General features: G+C 59.0%; 1 protein-coding gene across 1 annotated transcript; it reads right to left on the bottom strand.

Annotated features, from left to right (window-relative positions):
• Nucleotides 1–2,668: 2,668 nt before the first annotated feature.
• TBKBP1 (TBK1 binding protein 1) lies at nt 2,669–19,051 on the bottom strand. The gene is made up of 10 exons (XM_012661381.1): nt 19,041–19,051; nt 17,403–17,662; nt 16,896–17,018; nt 16,541–16,645; nt 15,351–15,531; nt 14,609–14,784; nt 14,441–14,502; nt 6,042–6,160; nt 5,164–5,897; nt 2,669–4,163 (listed from the first exon to the last, which is right to left on the bottom strand). The coding sequence occupies exons 2-10, from the start codon at nt 17,625–17,627 to the stop codon at nt 4,035–4,037; spliced, it is 1,854 nt and encodes a 617-aa protein (XP_012516835.1). The 5' UTR covers nt 17,628–17,662; nt 19,041–19,051; the 3' UTR covers nt 2,669–4,034.
• Between the last annotated feature and the right edge of the window lie 447 nt (nt 19,052–19,498).

Here is a 19,498-nt window from a genome sequence, read left to right as displayed (position 1 = left end):
TGGAGGGTGGGTCCCCACCAGCTGACACCCAGGTCCTCCCCTACCCAGTCCCTTCCTGCCCTCAGCCCTGCCGGCCTCACTAGGTCATTGCTACAGGGCCGCATGGCATCTGCATGGCCAGCGAATGCCACAAACCAGTAAGTGCCTCAAGCCAGAGCCTTCTAGCCCAGGCTGCTTGCGGGAAGGGCACAGACTGGAGTCTTCTGAATGACACGGCTCACAGCCCTCTGCAGAGGTTAGATCTCAAAAGGCACTTGGGCAACCAGCCAGCCCCTGGAGTCAAAATAAAGAAAGTGGAGGAAGCGCAGGAATGGGGCAGGGTCCTGGGGGACTCCCATTCTCCCCATAGTACCTGGCCTCTGTCCAGACGCCGCGCCCCGCCCGTCCCCACTCAGGACCTCCTTGCCCTCGACGGTTCATCCTTGTGTCTAGCCTCAATTATTCCTGTGGCCACCAAAGTTGCTCTGTTCTTGGCCTTGCTGAGGGAGAGATGGGACTGCGGGAGCTGTCCTGCTCCCCCTACCCCATAAAGAGGTTGCTGAGTGAAATCCCCACTCCCTCTGTTCTTCATTAGTCCTAATCAGCTGGGTGAGGTGTTTCTCATTAACACGGCTGACTCACCCACACACACCCCCTCTGTTAGCGACAGCTTCTCCCGACATACACTCTCCTGCGCACGGCGCGCACATACCACCAGCTTCTGAAAGGAGCCGTCGCTCTCCTCAGCTGATCGTCTGACACAGCCTGCACAGGGACCAGGACAGGGCGGGGGTCTCCATGGCCTGGCAGCTCTGGCTGGGGAAACGCAGCGGGGAGAGAGGCCACAGCTGGAGAGAATGTTGGATGTTGGTATCTCAGCACATAGACACACGCCCCGGATGGCTTGGGCTCTGTGAAGTCATCTTCGCCGACCCTGCTGTGTCCAGCTTTGGGTCTGTGCTGGGGAGAGTGAGTAGGTCCCCCAGGTGTGTCTTTTCCAGCCTTGACAGAGGCCTTCCCTCCACCTTGCACCTGCAAAAGTTGCCCCACCCTTCTCCCCCTTTCCAGGAGCCTAGACATGTGGACCCCCTCGCTCCCACATTCTCTCAGGCCCTGGTGCCCCCTCCCCGTCTGCACAGAGTAATGAGTGCAAGTGTCCCTGTGTCTGATCACAGACCCGCTTGAGAGAAGGAAAGGGATGTGCGTTGGCAGGGCTCCCCAGCCCCTCCCCAGCTCTCCCACCTCTATGCCCTCTCCTTTGGGGGGGCACTGGACAAAAAGCTGCAGCTCTAGGGGCCTGGGCTGGGGCACACTAGCTTTTCCTCCCTTCCCCGCCTTCCCTCCCAGCCCCCAGCAACTTTCCACCCTGCACCTGAGCCCTTTCCCAGGGCCCTAGAAATTGAGGAGACAAGCTGCCAGAATCTGCACCCTATGTCCCCACGCTCCCCGTCACCCTGGTGACAGGGGAATATACAGGTTGCGGAATACCTGGGTTCCCTCCCGCCTTCAGACACGCTCAGGATGGGAAATGGCTACCCAGGTCATCCCCCTGCCTCTGTGTCAGCTCCTGCCCACTCATCCTTCGCTCCTTTTCTCAACAGCCAGGACTTCCTCTTTGCTTTGTGCATCCCCAACCCCCCCTTATTCGTTCACACCCATCTCGTAAGTGCTTCCAGAGATCCAAACAGCACCCAGATCCAGAAACTGGGGGGCTGCCTTCCTCCATGGGAGTTGACTAAGGTGGGAGAATAGCAGGGGGCCTGAGCACCCACATGTGGGAGGTTCCAGAACCTTCTCTTCCAGGGCTTATGAAGCCATGTCACATAGGGACGCCTGGCCCCACTTTACCTGGCACTCAGGACTCAGAGGGAATCCTCAGACTGCAGACAGAATCAAGCTCAGATGAACTTTTGGAGGACAGCAGGAGTTGTTAACTGCGACAGAGGACATGGGACACTGGGAAGTCTCCCCACAGGGGTCTGGACCTTGGCACTGACTAGGAAGGAACACTTGCCAGAGCTGGGTCTAGAATGGGGCTGAACCTCAGGCCTTCAATGAGCAATTGCCCCTGCCCCCCTTTTTAAGTGAACCCTTAGCCAAAAAGAGCCACATGGAAAAAGAAAGGCAGCCACAGTTGATAAATAAGTAGCTCGAGCCTGTTTTGCAGACAGAGGGCACAGCCCTGGCGGGAGCAGAAGTCACAGGTTCATGACCCAGCTCTGACCTCCCAGGCTGTGGGACTTTCAAGACAGCAGCTGAGCCTGGAGTCCAGCCCCTCCCCTGTTCTTAGACCCATGAGGACATGGAACATGGGCATTCTTCCCCTTTGAGGCGCCAGCCTAGTTCCTGACATGGCAAAATCATTTGATGAAGAAATAGCTGCTACTGATAAATGAACCCCATGGCTTTAGCACTTCTACCAGACAGACCTGCTGGGAAGGAAAATTCAAATGCCCCTGACACCTGCTCAGGGGTGGGGTGGCTGCTTTTTATCTGTTCTAAATAAGCTCCATGTCACAAGTCACCTGTGCCCACCTGCATGTCCGGATCTCCAGAACCACTCTGAATGTGGGTGCCCGGCTATGCCCTACTCACCCAGCCCACCCTCCTCCCATGGCTGTGTTTTCTTGAGACAGTTTCCAAGGCCTCCTGGTCCTAGCCCCACCCCAGCCACGGAGGGCACAGACCTAGCGCAGATGGAACAGGTAAGTTTTATTTGGACTTTTGACTTGTTCAGATAGCACAGGGGCCCCCACCTCCCCTCTCCAGGCTCCCTTCCCTCTTCCCCTCCCTAGGGGACACTCAAGGTACAATGACATGTGTCTCTGGAGTCCGTGGCCCCTTCCCTGCCTGACACACCCCTTCACTACGGAGGGGAGGGGTGTGAGGAGCTGGGGCCTGGAAGAGTTGGATCAGAGCAGGACATGCGCTGTCACCCCTGCCCGGGGCTGAGACCTGGGGGAGGCGCAGTGGAGGAGGCGGATTCATTGTGGGGTGGGCAGGCTCTCACCTAGGAGGCTCCCCACCTCAGCCCTGGGGACCCCCTGGCCTCCTGCTTACCCGTCCTTCTGAGGGTACAACTCTGAGGTAGATTTCACAGAGGAAATGTGGGTGGGTGGGGTGTGGGGAGGGGGTAGCTCTTTAGAAGTTGATCTCCACAGCACCCTGGGCCCATTCTCAGGTTCTGGCCTGGGAGGCAGGGGCTGATGACACCCACCCAGCTAATGGAGGCTGAGTCACACATGGGCTCCAGGGCACCTGTGGTGTCAGGGGCTTGAGTGGGGTAAGGGGGGGGTCTGCCTTGACAATCTGTGCCTCAGTGCCCCAGGCTCCAGGAGGAGGGCATGGGCCTGTGGCAGACAGTCCCCGGGCCTGAGGGTCATGGTGCAGGGCCCCCAGCCCTCAGGGCAGCCTCTTTAGGATCCTCCCTCTCCTCTCCCACCCTCTCTATTCCCCAGAGTGGGCAGCACAGGGCAGAGAGCACAGGGCCAGCCTGCAGGGAATGGAAAGAAACAAGATGCCACATTCCCTCAGTGGGGGCCCATGCCACGAGCCCCAAGCTCCATGGGATGGAGGAATTGGCATCCGTGTGCAGGGCAGGCTCTGGGACCCCACAGGGAGGTGTTCCCAGGACAGAGCACAGCCTAGGAAAGATGGACATTTGGGGAGGGGCTCGGGACCTCCTGGAGTCTTCTGACACTCTCCCCCTCCCCCAGGCCCAAGCACTAGACATCCTCTTGGATCCAGCCCTGTTTAAGAACAGAAAGGCAGAGGGAGAAGCCTAAGAGGGGTATGCCCCTCCCCACCACAGCCTAGATTCCCCCTCGCCCAGAAGCCAGGATTGCGGGGAGCCTCAGCTGACCTCCCAGGAAGAGCCAGAGCTGAGTGGTGCCTGGACCAGGGAAGACGGCACACACGTTGACTCAGTAGCTAGTGGAGGTATCTGGGGGTCGCAAGGGGCAGGGGCCCCCCACAAGATTCATGCAGCATTCAAAGTGAGTGTTTGGGGGTGATGGGAGAGGGCAGAGAAACAGCCAGTGGGTGGGGGAGGTGCCCTAGATTTTGCTGTTCTCCAGGTGGGAGTCAATGTGTTTGATGAGCGCGTCATCTGGGTACCCAACAGGGAAACCCAACTGGCAGAGGGGGCAGCTGCGTATGTCAGAGCCCACTGTCTCCATCAGCAGCTGTAGAGAGAGAAGAGTCACTTATGGTTCCCTGTCGCCACCCACAGTCCCCACATCCCAGCCTGCCCTTTCCTAGGACCCAGAGGAGGGAGGGCCACAGCATGCAAAGGGGTCTGGGCACCCTTCTCCAGTAGCATCCTCCCCACAACCGCTCAGCGTCCATTCCCCTGCCCCAGGGTGTAGGGTCCCTAAGAGCTGTGTATGAGAGTCACTGCTGAGCGTGCCAGGGCATCTGCAATAATGAGATAAGCAAGACCCAGACCCAGACATGTCCCAGAGTGACTACGACACAGCTCCCAGATAACTCAAAACAATGCACAGCCCCAAAATAACTCTCTGTCTGGCTTTGGAGGATACTTTGGCCCTTCCAGGTTGCAAGGGGTGGCTCTGACATTCAGGAAACTCGTTATTTCAGTGAAATGATGGAACCCTGAGATAGAATTCTGTCTCCTAGGACAGGCAGAAAACAGCAGGGACTCTGAGGCCTGGAAAGAGTTGGATAAGCAGGCCTGTCCCTGTGTGATCAGTAGCCACCATCGCCATCACCAAAACACTAGCAGATGCTTGAGCCAGGCACCGTGCCAACTGCTTTAGGCTCACTGCCTCCCTTTTAGTAACCCTGTAAGGCAATCAGACAATGTAATCATTGTCTCCGTTCTGCAGATAAGAAAACTGAGGATCAGAGAGGATAACTTGCAAGAGGCCCCACAGCTACTAGGTGGTGAAGTCTGGAATCAAAGTCAGGACTGTCACTCTGAAGACCATACTCCTACCTTGGCTGAACAGAAAATCTTAATGGTGCAGGCACTAATTCTCCCCGACAAAAGCAAGCAGGATCTATGGGCCAGGGTCCAAGGAGGGGCGCCCTGCCTGTCAGGTGTGAATGGTTTGCTTGTTGACACCCAAGAGGGGCGGGGTCCCCAAGCGGAAGGATGAGGGGGTGCCAGGAGGCCCTCTATCTCCAGCCGCGGGGAGGGCGGAAGGCGCGGCCCCCACTCACGTTGATGGACGGCCAGGACTGCGCGTGCTCGGCGTGAGCGTAGGAGGTGGCGGCCGGCGACTCCGGGATCGGGAAGCCAGCGCAGAAGGAGGCGCAGCGGATGGTGCCCGCTTCGGGGCTGGGCGGGCTGGAGGGCACGGCCCACTCGTCCTCCTCAGACGGCTGCTTCTCAAAGCGCAGCCGGATGCCCTCGAAGGCGCGCCGCGGGCTGAGCGGCCTGCCCGGGCCGTAGAGCTCGCCGCCGTAGGCCCGGGGCTTGGGGAGCGTGGCCGCCTCAGCCTGCAGCCAGGGCGGGGAGGCGCCCGCGTAGGCCGCGCCCTCTGCCAGCTCCGAGTAGCTGCGGCGGCCCTGGAAGCCGGCCTTCACGTGGTGGCTGGGCGGCTTGGCGTAGGCGCGCTCGGCCAGCGTCCTCTCCCCCGGCGGCGGCGGCGGCGGCGGCGGCGGCCGCGGCTGTGGGGCCGGGCAGCTGGGGGGCACCGGGGAGCGGCGCTGCGGACTGGGGGACTGGCACGGCGGCGGCACCGGCGAGCGGCGCTGCGGGACGGGCGACGGGCAGGAGGGCGAGGCCGGCGAGCGGCGCTGCTGGGGCGAGGGGCACGGGGGCACGGGAGAGCGGCGCTGCGGGACAGGGGACTGGCACGGGGGGCACGGGGGCGCCGCCCGGGCAGGCGGGGAGGGGGAAGGGCACTGGGGGCCCGGGGAGTGGCGCTGCGACAGAGGCGAGTGCCTCTGGCCTGGAAGAGAAAGGACAGGGTTGGGGGACGAAGGTGTGGAGAGAAGACGTCATTACTGGGAGCCAGGGGCTTGCGCGGACCAACGCCCACCCTCTCCAGAAACGGAGGAGCTGAGGATGCCCTCAGGGTCCCGCCCCATCTCACCACCGCTCCGGGCCTGATCCTGCAACAGGGTCCTCAAGATCCTCCCCTGCAGGGAACTCAACTCCCGAAGCCGGCCCAGCTCCTCTGTCAGCTCCGTGTAGGCCAGCGCCAAATTCACCCTGAGGTCAGAGGGCAGGGAGTGGGAAAGAGGACAAGGAACATGGGTCTCCAGTCCCAGCTGTGGAGGAAAAACTGGCTCTGCCCTGGCATCTGGCCCTACCCACCTTTAAGGTCCAACTCAAACGCCACCTCTTCCAGGGAGCCTCCCTCTGCTTCCAGAGAATCATTCCCTGGGGCTAGGGCAGGGATTGCCAGACACCATGCCAGGACAGGGAACACAGTGATTCTAAGGGGCCCCTGAATCCCTGTGTGCACACAGCACTGTCTGTGGCCTGAACACAGCTCCTACAGGTCTTTACAAATGTTTTTCTAATCTGTGCAAGAGCTGTGATGATGAAAAAAACAGATTCATCAAAAAGCTGTGCTGAATTTATAGTAGCTGTTATCACTGTGACATTTCTCAAAGCGCATACTAAAGGTACAAGCACCATCCATATGCTGGGGACAGGGGCCCATGAAGAGTGCTCACTTTGAAAAGGTGGAGGACCCTGCCGCACAGCCTATGCAGAGCCTCCTGGCTGGCAGTGGTGCCAACTGATAAACTCAACCCCAAGTCGGCCAGGCCCAGGGCTCCTGCCTCGACCTCAAAGCTGCCTCTGGGCTCTTTTCAGCCCAGCTACATGACTCCACCCACGCCTTTCTGTTGAGATCTGTGTGAACAGCTGCTGTGCCCTGCACACCTGCAGGGGGCACCACTCACACTGAGCACTTCTCACAGGCTGCCTTCCTGGGAGCTCCTCCACAGTGGGGATTCGATCATTGTATTTACATTCCTAGCACCTTGTCCAGGGCCTGGAACCCAGTAAGTGGATAATGAATCCAGCCTCTCCATTTTTCTTTCTTCTTCCCCTGCTTCCTCCCTGGTTTCTGTTCAGACCTCTTGGCCACCCACCCTCATGGACCTGGGACAGACTTGAGTTTAGCAAGGAATCCCACCCACTTCCTTTCCCCTTCCTTTCTTTTTGGGCCACTTGGAACCCAGAACTGTGGAGGTCATCACTCTAGCACTGCTCCCCACTTTCTCCTGTTGTGGCCTGTGCGGCCTGGGAGCCCCGCTGGACCTCACAGGAGGTTCAGCTGTGGCCTTAGGTCCTGCCTTTGTCTCTGTTCTGGGCTTGGACACAGCCTGGGATCTCCCTGAAGGTAGAAATTTTGGTTTCCTTTGGCTCTCCCCACCTCCCAACTCCAGAAGGGACTCGGGAACTTTGTGGAAGATGGAGCTGGAGGGAAACAGCAGGTGTTTCCTCCGGGGTCTGGGAACTGAGTGTGGCAGGTGAGAGCTCTGAAGCGGGGTATGAAGATGATGACCTGTATCTGTCACCTGAGATACAGCAGTGAAGTGGGGGAGGTTGCTGGCTCCAGGACAGAGAGGTCAAGGAGGGGGCCCAAGTTCTCGAGCCCTGAGGGCCCCCTCCCCATCCCATGGTGATGGACGGACATGGGAGAGGATGCATGTGGATGGGTGGCAAAGGCAGGTAAGTGGCCCTGGAAAGAGGTGGGGAAGTCTTGAGGTTAGGGATGCAGAGGGCAGGAAAAGCTTGAGGTGGAGAGGGAAGATAATGACTGGGCTCCCTTGCTAATCCTGGGACAGAAATGGCCCCTCCTGGCTGGGCATGGTGGCTCACGAGGCCTGTAATCCTAGCACTTTGGGAGGCCAACGTAGGAGGATTGCTTGAGGCCAGAACGTTGAGACCAGCCTGGGAAATAGTGAGACCCCACCTCTACAAAAAAATAAAAAGCCAGGCATGGTGGTGTGCGCTTGTAGTCCCAGCTACTCAGGAGGCTGAGGCAGGAGGATCACTTGAGCCCAGGAGATGCAGTTGGACTGAAGTTGCTGCGAGCTATGATGACACCCTGCACTTTAGCCCAGGAACAGAGCAAGACCCTGTCTCAAAAAAAAAAAAACAAAATAACCTGGTCCCTCCCACAACAAAACTACTTTTAACCCATTTGGGCCGAAGCCAAATTACTGCGAACAGTCCAGGTCTCGGGAGACAAGCTCTCTTCTTAGGCAGTGTCCTCACTGCCCATCTGATGGTAGGCAGGGGCGGGCAAGCACAGAAAGGAAGGAGTCCCCCTGGGAACCCCTGCACAGGTTCTGTGGCCCTCCATCCCACCACACCTCGGCCTTTCTATGCTCCCCATCCTCATCTTATGGGTCTGTGGGGAGAAATGGTGTCTCTCCTTTCAGAATAGGGATCCAAGTGTGTCCCACATCAAATCGGGGACTCCCCAAGGGAAGGCTCCCCCTTCTGACCAAGGGCATCTGAGGGCAGGAGCTGTGTGACCCCCATCAGACTGGGGCTTTTAGGGGGCAGGACCATGCTACCCCCTCAGTGGCAAGGACAGGAGGGCGTCTGGGCAGGGGTCTGATGGAATGTGGTCCTCTGTCCACACAGCCAGTTTCTCTCCCCATCCACCTTCACTGCTGTATCTCAGGTGACAGATACAGGTCGTCGTCTTCACACCCCGCCTCAGAGCTCTCACCTGCCACACTCAGTTCCCAGACCCCGTCGCTCTCCTGCTTGCCTGGCTCCCCTTGTCAGGAGCTACCCGAGTTTCCACCTCCCAGCTCCTGCCACCTCCTCACAACAAACAGGCAGGGCAGGCGGCCCAGAAGGCCCAGCCCTCTCCCAACTCTGACACGGGGGTCTGGGGCAGCCGGGTACTGTTCTCCCAGAGCCCAGGCACCCCTCACAGAGACCACTGAGTCCCTGGGCAATGTGATGGCACCTGACCTCCTCCTGATGCCCTGTGCCCTTTGGGACTGCCCCCTTCATCGGGCGTCCCTCCCTACCTCACAATGCATAGGCCTGAGTCGCTGAGCACACTAACAACCCGAATGACTCACTAAAAACACTGCCAATTCAGTGGAAAAAAAATCTCAACCTCACAACACAACCAAGAGTCACACACGTGCACCTAAATACACATTCCATTTCCTGGCCCATACCTGAGTGCTTTTTCCACCGTCACGACTGTTTAGGAAGAAGGGGTCAGGTGAACGCAGCAGGTGGCTGCTTCTTTATTGCTTAAATCACATGGAAAAGTTCTACCTGAGTCTTTCAGAACGTGGGAGGGACCCAGGGAGAAAAGAATCATAGATAATCTTCATGAGCACTTATCACAGGGCCAGGCAATGTGCTAAGGACTTTATTCATCTTCACAACTCTATGACTTTGCCACTAATATTATCTCCATTTAACGGATAAGAAAACTGAGGCTCACAGAAGTTAAGTCACTTGACCAAAGTCATAAAGCCCCATAGTAGTAGAATCGCTGGAATGGGAGCCCTATGCTCTAGGACCTAGACTCCAAAGTGCAGGCTACCGACCACTACGCTATACTGCCCACCAAAGAAGGTGAAGTGGGGGAGAGGAAAGGCAAGAAGGCAGCAGAAGGGAAGGATGAAGAGGGGGAGGTTGGGGACCTTGGAAGTGGCCTGGGAGCCCTGAGATTTGCCACCCCTGCCCTGGGAGGGGAGAGGAAGGTGCTAGACATATGTGGAAGTGGAAGATCAGAGTGATTAAGAGGCTGGCTCAAGGTCACAGACCGGTGGTGGCACAGAGCAGAGATTCAAACACAGGCTCTTGGCACCTCGGCCTGCTGAGCTGGCACCTTCCGAGGAGCCAAAGTGCAAATGGCAGAGCTGGCAGGAAGGAGGGCCCCCTTGGCCGCCAATCGTTCCACCGTTCATTGACTTATCCTTTCATTCATTCTTTCCACGAATAAGTCAGGGATCTCAGAAATTGTTCTGGAAACAATAATCTTCCAACTGAGATCGGTAAGGTTAGAGACTCAAGCATCCTCCTCCGTAAAAGGCCTCTGTCTGCCCAAACCAGCCGTGGGACACTTAGGCTTCCTAGTGCCCTGTGCTGCGTGGGAGCCACTGTGAGGATGCCGTGGGGTCAGAATTCAAGCCAGCGCTCGGTCATGGGATTACAACTGGGGATGGGGTTGACAGCTGATATATGGCGGAGACTATGGACAGAGCTGGGGTCAGGATTAGGGACAGGGTTGGAGTCAGGGTTGGAAGCAGTAGTAGGGTTAGGACTGGGGTGAGGATTAGAGCTGGTCATGAGGTCAGAATCACTGTCTGGTTCAGAACTGGGAGGAAAACAGAAATACAGCCTTGCCAGCCCTTCCATCCTTGCCCATAGCTGCCCCCAGCTGCTCTGGCCACCTCACCCCTGTGGGGGAATTTAAGGACCGAACTTTCCACCACCCACAGGCACACCCAGTGTCAGTCTTCCCGCCCGACCCTCGGGGAGGGGACCACAGGCACCAGGCCGTGGAGCGGACTTGAGGTTGCGGGCCAGGGGGGAGGAGGAAGTCGCTTTGCAACAACCCAGCGCTCCACCACTTCCTTTTAGGCGCCTTGAGCCCCTTCACTCTCCTCAACCAGCTATGACTTGCGGTCCCCAGAGCCCGGCTCTTCTTGGCAGCCCCTGCCACGCTTCCACCCAAGCTGATGCCCCGTGTCTAGAAAGCCTCCCACATGCAGCTGAACTGAGCAGCTCGTGGTTAGGCCTGCAGACCAGGGTCCCCACTTAAATGGCATGCCCACAGGTCAGTGTGCCCAGGACTGTCCTGGTTCACACTAGTTGCCCCAGCACAATTATTAATAGTGCGCCTTTCACTTTCAAAACTGATCCAGTCTGGTCAACAAGTCATATGGTCGCCCCTTATATAAGAGCCTTCCACCTGAAGAAGCTGAACAAGAAAAACACCACAGAGGTACCGTCGCCCCATTTCCCCAGGACCCGCTTGCTATCTGCATTGGAATTCTTACTGAACTTCTCTGCACCTCAGTTTGCTCATTTGTAAAAGGGGGACAATGCCTATATGACATTGTTTATGGGAATGAACCGAGACTGTGTAGGGGAATCGCCTCACACAGCATCTGGCATGGACAAGAATCAGGGGAGTGCCCAGGAGACAGATGTGGGGGAGACCCGCTGTGAGACTCGGAGACACCAGCGTAATGACTTTGGTTTAGAGGGAGGGGAGGATGTGAAGTTTCCCATCGAGGGAGAAAGCATGGGTAAGAACTGCTGTCCGCCTTGCTGGCAGGCGAAGGATCAAAGACGGAGGCTGGAAGCCCACCCATCCCGCAGACCAACCTCAGAGCCCTTCGCCACCCTCAGGGAGCCCCCACGCTGCAAGTGTTCAGGGGTTAACTCCTGTGAGTGCTGGGTGCCCGGCCAAAGGAGACTTGAAAGAAAGGAAGTAGGGAGGGTGAGAAGCGTGAAGGGGGAGGCCCTGGGCCCGCTGTTCTGGGGCATGAGGCTACGCTCAGGGTACACGGGGTCTCCAGCTTCCGTCCTGACCCACCCCACACTGCCCTTGACCTCGGTGCAGAGTTTCCATCCTCTCTCTCGAGTTCACACTTCTTCCCCACCACTAACCGCAGCCCACGCAGAGGCTTGTGGGCGGAGAGAGGGGTGGGGTGGGGGGGCGGAAAAGGGCCCAGGCTGCAACAGTGAGCCCCCCACGATGGGAAAAAAGAAAGGCCTATAGTTTTCCCCTCATCACCCATCCTGAGTCCCCATCTTCCCACTGGGCCCCTCACTGATGGACCCCGCACAGCTGAGCCCCCTGCCTCACTGAGCCCTTGTTCCCCTCACAGACCCCTGCCCCCTTGGAGCCCTCATCCATCCCAAGGAGTCCCCCCAAGTTCTCCTCCCCGAGCACTGGCCACACCTTCCAAAAGGCGCCATCAAGGCCTATGCCTATGAGCTGGGCCCAGAGGGGAGGGGGCCGTGGTTTCTGCAGCTCTGCCTCGGCTGGGACACTCCCGGGTCCTTAGCTTCCTGTGCGTCCTCACCAGCCAGGTGGGCTCCACTCCCACCTCCCCCTTCATCACTGCTTTGGCCCCTGACCCCCAGTGGCTCTTCCTCTGGGGCAATTTGTCTCCCTGGGCTCTGGCCACCAGGAGCTGTGCTGACCAGGTCCCAAGGTCAGACCTGGAGGGTGGCAGTCTGGTCTGGTCTAGTCTGGGTGTCTGTTTTCACAGGGACACTATGGCCAGAGCTCGTGGGCCAGAGGCTGGGAGGAGAAGGAATGGGAAACCCGGGACTGGGGCTGACTCCTAGGCCCCTGTCAGCTCCAACAGGACGCAGGGAGGGGACAGAGAAAGGGAGGGTGTGTTAACCACCAGGACTCCTGCAGTAAAACTGGCTGCCCTGGAGGCATCCAAACTGAGACAGGCGGCCACTTTCGGATACAGAAGGTTCCCACATGAGAGCAGGCGGGACTCAGGAATGTGTCCTTCGTCAGCTTTCCTATCACCCCATTACGTCCTCATCCGGACAACCCAGCCCGGTGTTCCACTCCTGCAAAAGTCACTGGTAATAGTCCTACTAGCCTGGAGGGTCAAGTGGAAATCGAAGAAAGAGGGGGCGCTGGTGGGGGAAGGGGGGCCCAGAGCAGGTGTCAGAGGCCTCCTCAGGTGGGAGGATGGGGAAGGAGCACTCGGGAAGCGGCCTATTACCAAAAGGAGCTGAGTTTATAAGAAAATAAAACTACCGGGGGAGTGAGGACTTCCTCTGAGAATTAACTCTTGCCAAGCTGGGGCTGTCCAGAGATGCTCGGCCGGAAAGGAAGTGTAGGGCTGGGCAGGCAGGGCCCGGCTGGCTCCAGCGCAGAGATCCGGGAGGTCCAAGGAAGGGTCCAAACACAGGGAAGGTGGGGAGGAAGCAGGAGGTCACCTCTGGTAAGCCTGGCTCCCTGTCGCCAAGGGGCCTGTGTGGGGCAGGTGCCGTGGGGTGGGGAGGGCAGGGCCTGCTCTGGCCAGAGTGAGCACCGTGGATGACACAACCTCCGAAGCACCTTCTGGGATGGGTGCACTTTCACCCAGGCACAGATAGCCATGGCCCCTGGGGATCCACCACCCCTTCTCTGCCTGCCCCCCAATCCACCACAACTGACCCCTGAGCCCATGAGGGGAACCTGGGATCCAGAAAGGTGAAGCCCAAGTCAGTAAAGCAAAGCCACTTAGCATCCTTGGAAGGATCCCTGGGACTCACAGCCTGAATGGTCAGACTCCAGCCCTGCCAAAACATCCTTTCTCAGAGTGCTGTCAGTTAGAGGAAACTTCATTGCTGGTCTTAAAAGAGAGGACTGGATTCAGTGACCCAGAAAGCATGACTTCTGAGACGAGCTAGGATTCTAGAGTGTGTATATGTATGTGTGTGTTCTGCATCTGGGCACCCAGGCTAAGATGGCTCTGAGCTCCAGCCACAGGCTAGGGTGGACCCTCTCAGCAAGGCCTAGCTGAGGGGTCCCACCCAGCAGTCCCACAAACTGGGTTCTCACCCCCCAGCTATCACAGCTCCACCCAGGCCCTCACCCCAGCGGGGGGGAGAGGGGAGGGGTATCCCCAGTTGGCCAGAGGATGGGAGGAAGATGAGGAGGAAGCCTGCTAGGCGGGAGGGCTGTGTGACAGAGGCTTAGTTCCTGCCCCGCTCTCGGCCTCAGTCTTCCCCTCCAATGAAAGTAGGGAGTCTGTGCCACACACCTCATCTCAGGGGAGAGGACTTGGGCAGAAGGCGGTTTGAGCTCTAATTCTCAGAAAGTGGGAGAAGGTGAATTTGGGTGCGGATGTGAAAGGCACCAGGCTCCACTGCTGCTGGGTAGCTGCCCACCCCCCCTTGCTGTCCAGTGCTCCCCCAGAGCCCTTGGCTTTAGGCTCCCCAGAGACACAGCTACCCCTTCCTACCCGCTGCTACCCCTCTTTCCAGGTAGGATTTCAAGAGGACACCCCCGCAGAGTATGTTCCACTTCCCACACACTGCTGTGAACCCAAGGAAGCCCCTCCTGCCTCTAAGCCTCACGTTTCTCTCCTGAGATCAGTGGACAAGGCCCAACGAATCCTGAAAGAGGCCGTCTCCTTCCTCCTCAATGGGGCAGAAGGTGAACCCAACTGGCTGGCCTTGTTACTGGCATAGAAAATGGGGCCCCACAGAGGCCCACAAACCTACCAGGGGGCACAGAACGTTGTCATAAAGCAGCTGAGTAAATCTCTCAGCTGCTGACACCTTGAGAACAGATGGGCTTGGGTTCCAGAGGGACGACCCAGAACTGGAACTCTCCAGAACCTCACCTCCTTCCTATGACGGATGCACAGTGACAGGCAACCCAGACACCACACCCAAGACAGCTGGGAAGAGAGGCCACCCAAGTAACATGGAGGGACGAGGAGCGAACCTAAGGGGGACCTGGGCTATGCCACCCCCAGAATAAGAGGTTGGAGGGCAAGGGTTACAGACGTGACTTACTGATCGTCCCCAACTCTTTTCACCCACGCCATGTCCCGCTCCGACTGGTTGGAGGCCAGATCCTGAGGGGGAAGATGGAGAGGTCAGAACCCAGCCTCACCTGGCCCGCCCGGACCCCTTCTCCACCATTCCGGGGGCCAGTCTGCGTACAGCGTCCCCACTGCTCACCTGGGCCCGGGTCTCCTGCAGCTGCTTCAGCTCGCCCTGCAGCCGCTCGCACTCCGCCTGCAGCTGCTCCTCCCGGAGCTGAGCCCCCCGAGCCTCTCCCTGGGCAGCCTCCAGAGCCTCCTCCAGCCGCCGCCGCTCCAGCTCACTCACGCTGGGCGTGGGGCCTGGCCAGCCTGCTGTCAGGGGAGAGGACAACACCAGGCTTGCTCAGGCTGCCTCCACCAACTCCCAGATCTGCACAAAGTGGAACAGGCGAGGACCACAGCACAGGGGATCCGAGACAGAAGCCAGAAGGATAAAGGAGAAGAGTTATCTCTACAAGGGCAGTGAGGGGAGATGGGCTGAGCTGCATTTTCTAATCTTCCTGGAGGCCAGGAAAAAAATGATGTGCTCTTGAAGGCTTTCCTGGCCAAAGCTGAAGTCTAGAGCACCCGCAGGGGCCTCTCCTACTCACTAGCTGGGGCAGGCAGGGGGACTCTGGGAGGGGGCACCCTCTGCTGGCACACACAGGAATTGCAATGGGCAGCCAAGGACTGATCAAGAAAGCTGGTGTTAGAAGGGGAGAAACTGTGGTAACAGTGAATGAGGTGAGGGAAGAGTTGGTAAGGGAGGATGGGATGATTATGGGAGAAATATAAGCTACGATGGGATGTTAAGTAAGCTGGAGGTGTCCAGTGGTGTTGAAATGGGGGTCAGGCTCGGGGACCTGGGGGTGAGCAAGTAGAGGTCGCTGAGATCTCACCGTGACTCAAGCCAGATCCCCCTCTCACTGCCAGGTAGTGCAGGTCCAGATCAGCACAGGGTGGGCCAGGGGCTGGCGGGGGGCTCAGGCTGGGGAAGGCTGCGTCCCTGAGGCCTTGTTGCTGCTGCAGCTGCTGCTCCAAACCACAGATCTGCCTCAGGTGGGTCTCCACCAGGGCCCGCTGGAGGGGGAGACAGAGGGGTGAGGGCCCACACAGGCTCAGGACTTCCCCATGTCTGGACAGTCATCACTCCCCAAACCAGACCAGAGGCCCCAGATCACACATCCCAAGCCCACTATCCAAGTGGCCTGAGTGTCAGGTCTCTTCCAGCAACCATCATGCAGATGTTTCAGGCTATTGCCCCTGGCAAGGTCAAGTTAAGCCCTCTTCTCTGGGACACAGGGACACTTCTGAGAACACCCAGCCCCCTGTCCAGACACCTCCACTCCCCTCAGGAGCATCACAACTTCCATTTAACTTGTGACTTAACCACTTCTGGGCTTTACCTACCTCATCTATAAAATGGGGATGAGAGCACCACACCTACCTCTTAGGGTTGTGGTGAGAATTAAAATGAGTTAACGTGTCAAGAGATAAGAACAGTGCCTGGCACACACTAGGGGCCACATAAATGTCTATGACTATTAAGGCAAAGCACTTTTACACAAATGACCCATCACCCTCACAAAAGCTTGGTGTATTATTTGCCCCACTGTTCAGAGGAGGGATTGAGGCTTAGGTCACAGCCAGGGGAGGGCAGAGACCAGGTCTCCTGATTCTGACACCTGCCCACCTGCTCACATGAATGGCCACTGACTTTCAATCTCACACACGCCAAGACCCATCCCGGCAGTCACACGCACTCCTGGTCCCCTCTGCCCTCACCCACACAACCCGCCAGGGGCAGTGCTCACAGGCATAGGGTCCACCCAGCATGAGAACCAAACAGGCACACGGAGACACAGTGTCCCCCAGAGTCATTCACAACCTGGATGGCAGACACAGTCTCCCTCACAAGGCGCAACAGACACTCACAGGTACACATCAACCCAAGCAGGGTGCACGCAAGTGGAGTGTGAAGCATGGGCCTGCACACAATCCCAAGGTTGGAATGCTCACACACAGAACTACACACGCACACACCCCCAGGCGCACACCCTCCAGCACCCGCCAGCTCCCTGGGCCTCACCATCTCCCCTAACTCCGTCTCCAAGTCACTCTTCTCCACACAGAGTTTCTCATAAGCCTGGATCATCTCCCCGAGCTGTTCTTCCTGCTCCTTATTCTTCTGCAACTGGATGGGGCCAGAGGTGCACACCACAGAGTCAGTCCCATCCTGGACTTAAGCCTGAGGAACTCCCGGAACCTCCCCACCCCCGCTCCCAGCACCCTATGGAGGGGCAGGAGAAGCTGCAGCTGGTTATAGGGAGAACCGTCTCTGATCAAAGGGGCAGAAGACCAGGGGCTGGAGGGTAGTGTTCAGAAACAGACTGGAGCAGGAAGCCCTGGGAGCTGAGCCCAAGCTGGCAGGCTGAAGGGCTCACCTCATGCTGGAACTGGTTGAGCCGCTGCTGCAGACTGACCTTCTCCACCTCCAGCAGGGAGCCATCCTTGATTTCGTACAAAGAGAAGCCATGCTCCTCTCCAAAGTCACTGATCAGTGGGTACTGCAGGAGGGGCAGGGCCTCAGGAGCTGGCACCCACTCCCCACCCATGCCTCAGCCTCACTGTGCCCCCTCCCCTGTCTCAAAGTCCCTGCCTCTCCCTCCCCCTTTCCAGTGGGATCCCTGGGCCTGTAGGCCTCTCCCACCAACCAGATCTTTTCTAGATCCCAGGTCCAGCCACTCCAAAGCCAATCCCCCACCTGGCTGCTGGGCTCTCCAGAGTTCCCATCCAGAGCAGCCACATTTCTCATGGGAGACCATCAGGTTCCCAAGAGTCCGCACCCTCACCCCCCTTTTGGATCCCTGGGATCTCTGCCGGGTCAGTTCCTGCCATCCTGCCCCGTCCTCCCACACACACGACTGGACCCCTCATCTCCAAGTTCTGACCTTGATCTCGTAGACTTTGAGGCGGCGGCGGAGGGTGGCGTTCTCCCTCTCTAGACCCCCCAGTCGCTCCTTGATGTCTCCATAGGCCGTGATGAGGGCAAAGTGGGAGGCAGAACACATGTCCCCCCCCAGCGAGGGGTCTTCAGGACCATCCAGCCACACCTCGCTGGGCCCCAGGGCCTCCTGGGTCAGGATGCTGATGTCATCCTCAAACATGGACTCCATGGCAAGGGCCCAGGCTGCAGCCCACACCGGGCCCCCTGAGAGAGCAGGAGCCACCGTGGAGAGGGCCATCTGGAACTTGTCCCTGACACCCCTCATCCAGGCTGATGCTCCCGGGCCAGCTGAGATGCAGCCTGGAAGCTTCATGCCTGGAGCTCAGGAGGGGACTCCCACAGCCCCTTCCCCCCTTAGTAGCTTAGACTACTAAGCCCCATCCTCTCTGCTGCCTTTAGGGGAACAGGCTGGAACCAGGTGAAGACTTGGGGGCTGACAAATAAGGACAAGTAAACCGGGCCAGCGGCAGGGAAGGGCTCCTTCCAGAACCCAGGGAGACCTGTGGATGGGAGAGGGCTGCCTTCCCTACCACGGCACAGACCGGAGCCTGCCTGGGCTCCGTCCTCAGCGCTTCTCCACCCGAGGCCTCACCTCCCCAAATACCTCGCTGCCAAGCTCCTCAGCCCAGGCCTCTGGCACCCCAGCTCCTCCCTAAGGAAGGCCCAGCACTACTGGGAGGGTCAGCCCGCCACAGTGGGCACACCCTCTGGGGCGCCCCCGCCCAACTTCCCCACTTCCTCCTTCAGGATCCCGGAGTTCAGGAAAGGGAAGTGCCTCCCCCACGAGCACCAGCGAGCGCGGGGGCTGTGGCAACCATCCAGGCTCTTCTGGGCCCTGACCTGGGACCTACAGGAAGTCCTTGGCTGAGTGTCAGAGGCAGCAAACTGGGGAAGGGGCCTCAGGCGAAGGGGACGCTAACGAATCCCCATGCCCGTCCCTGTGTGCCCGCACACAGGGAAATGGGGAACCCTGAGAGGGGGCCGGAATGACTCAGGGCTCCCGAAAAAAAGAGTAGGCAGTGAGGGGGTGCGTGTGTACTTCTCCGGGCCTGTTTATGAATGTGTGTCTGTGGCTGGCATGTGGGGGGAGTGTGTCTGTGAATGAGTGTAGGTGTGTCACAGTCAATGAGTGCCTTGGGGGCGGAGGAGGGTCGGCGTGGAGTTGGGAAGTGCCCAGGAGGCCGTGTGTGCACGCGTGCGTGAGCGTGTGGGAAGGGTGGCACGTTCGGGCCGTGTGTCACGTGAGGCACTATGGGAATGTCCGAGGTGTGTGTGCGCGCTGGAGCGTGTGTGCGCCCGGGAGCGGGGGCTCGCCATGAGGTGTGAGTTAAGACAGTGGGGGACACCGACCTCCCGAAGTTGGGGTGCAAAAGGCTCAGGCGAAGGCCCCAATACCGCCCCCCAGCCTCATCTAGGTGCCACGAACACGCGTGTGACTGGGTCTGAGTAAGGAGTGTGTGCGCGCGTTTGTAGGGCCGGCCCCACCTTTAACCCTCTCCTTCCCACGCCATCCCCTGCCCCCAACTCCGCGCGCCAGCGCTCACCACACCCCCCAGACCCCTGCCCGCCACCCCGGGCTCACCCTGACTTGCGGGGCTCTGTCCCCTGGGCCTCCCCACCTTCCTCCGCATTCTCTGGGCCCAGCGGCCCCGGGTGAGCGCAATGGAAGGCGGATGGGGAAGGGGTGCCTCAAGTCGGCCCCGGCCCCTCCTGCGGCCCCTTTAAGAGCCGCCCTTTAAACCCCTTTAGCTCGGCCGACAGAAATTGTCGCCCCTCCCCTCTCCTGGGCTGAAACCATGCAGCCCCCTCCCCCACAGCCGGCCGAGCCAGGGGCCCGAGCCGTCCTCCCGGGCCAGGGAAGGGGCTCCGGAGGCGGCGCGGCCTGAGGACAGGCGGCGGAGGGGGACAGGGGAAATGCGGGAGGCCGACGCCGGACCTGTCCCCTCCCAGTCATCCTGTGCAAACTGCCTGCCAACCTCCCGCCCCCTCCTCCTGCCCACCCCACGACCCCCGGGGCCTGGCCCCGGCGCCGCTCCCCTC

This window comes from Propithecus coquereli, unplaced genomic scaffold (assembly GCF_000956105.1).
Source record: "Propithecus coquereli isolate 6110/MARCELLA unplaced genomic scaffold, Pcoq_1.0 Scaffold119, whole genome shotgun sequence".
Lineage (NCBI taxonomy): Eukaryota > Metazoa > Chordata > Mammalia > Primates > Indriidae > Propithecus > Propithecus coquereli.
The sequence above is the reverse complement of the archived record's forward strand: the minus strand, read 5'-3'. Positions and strand labels throughout refer to the sequence as shown.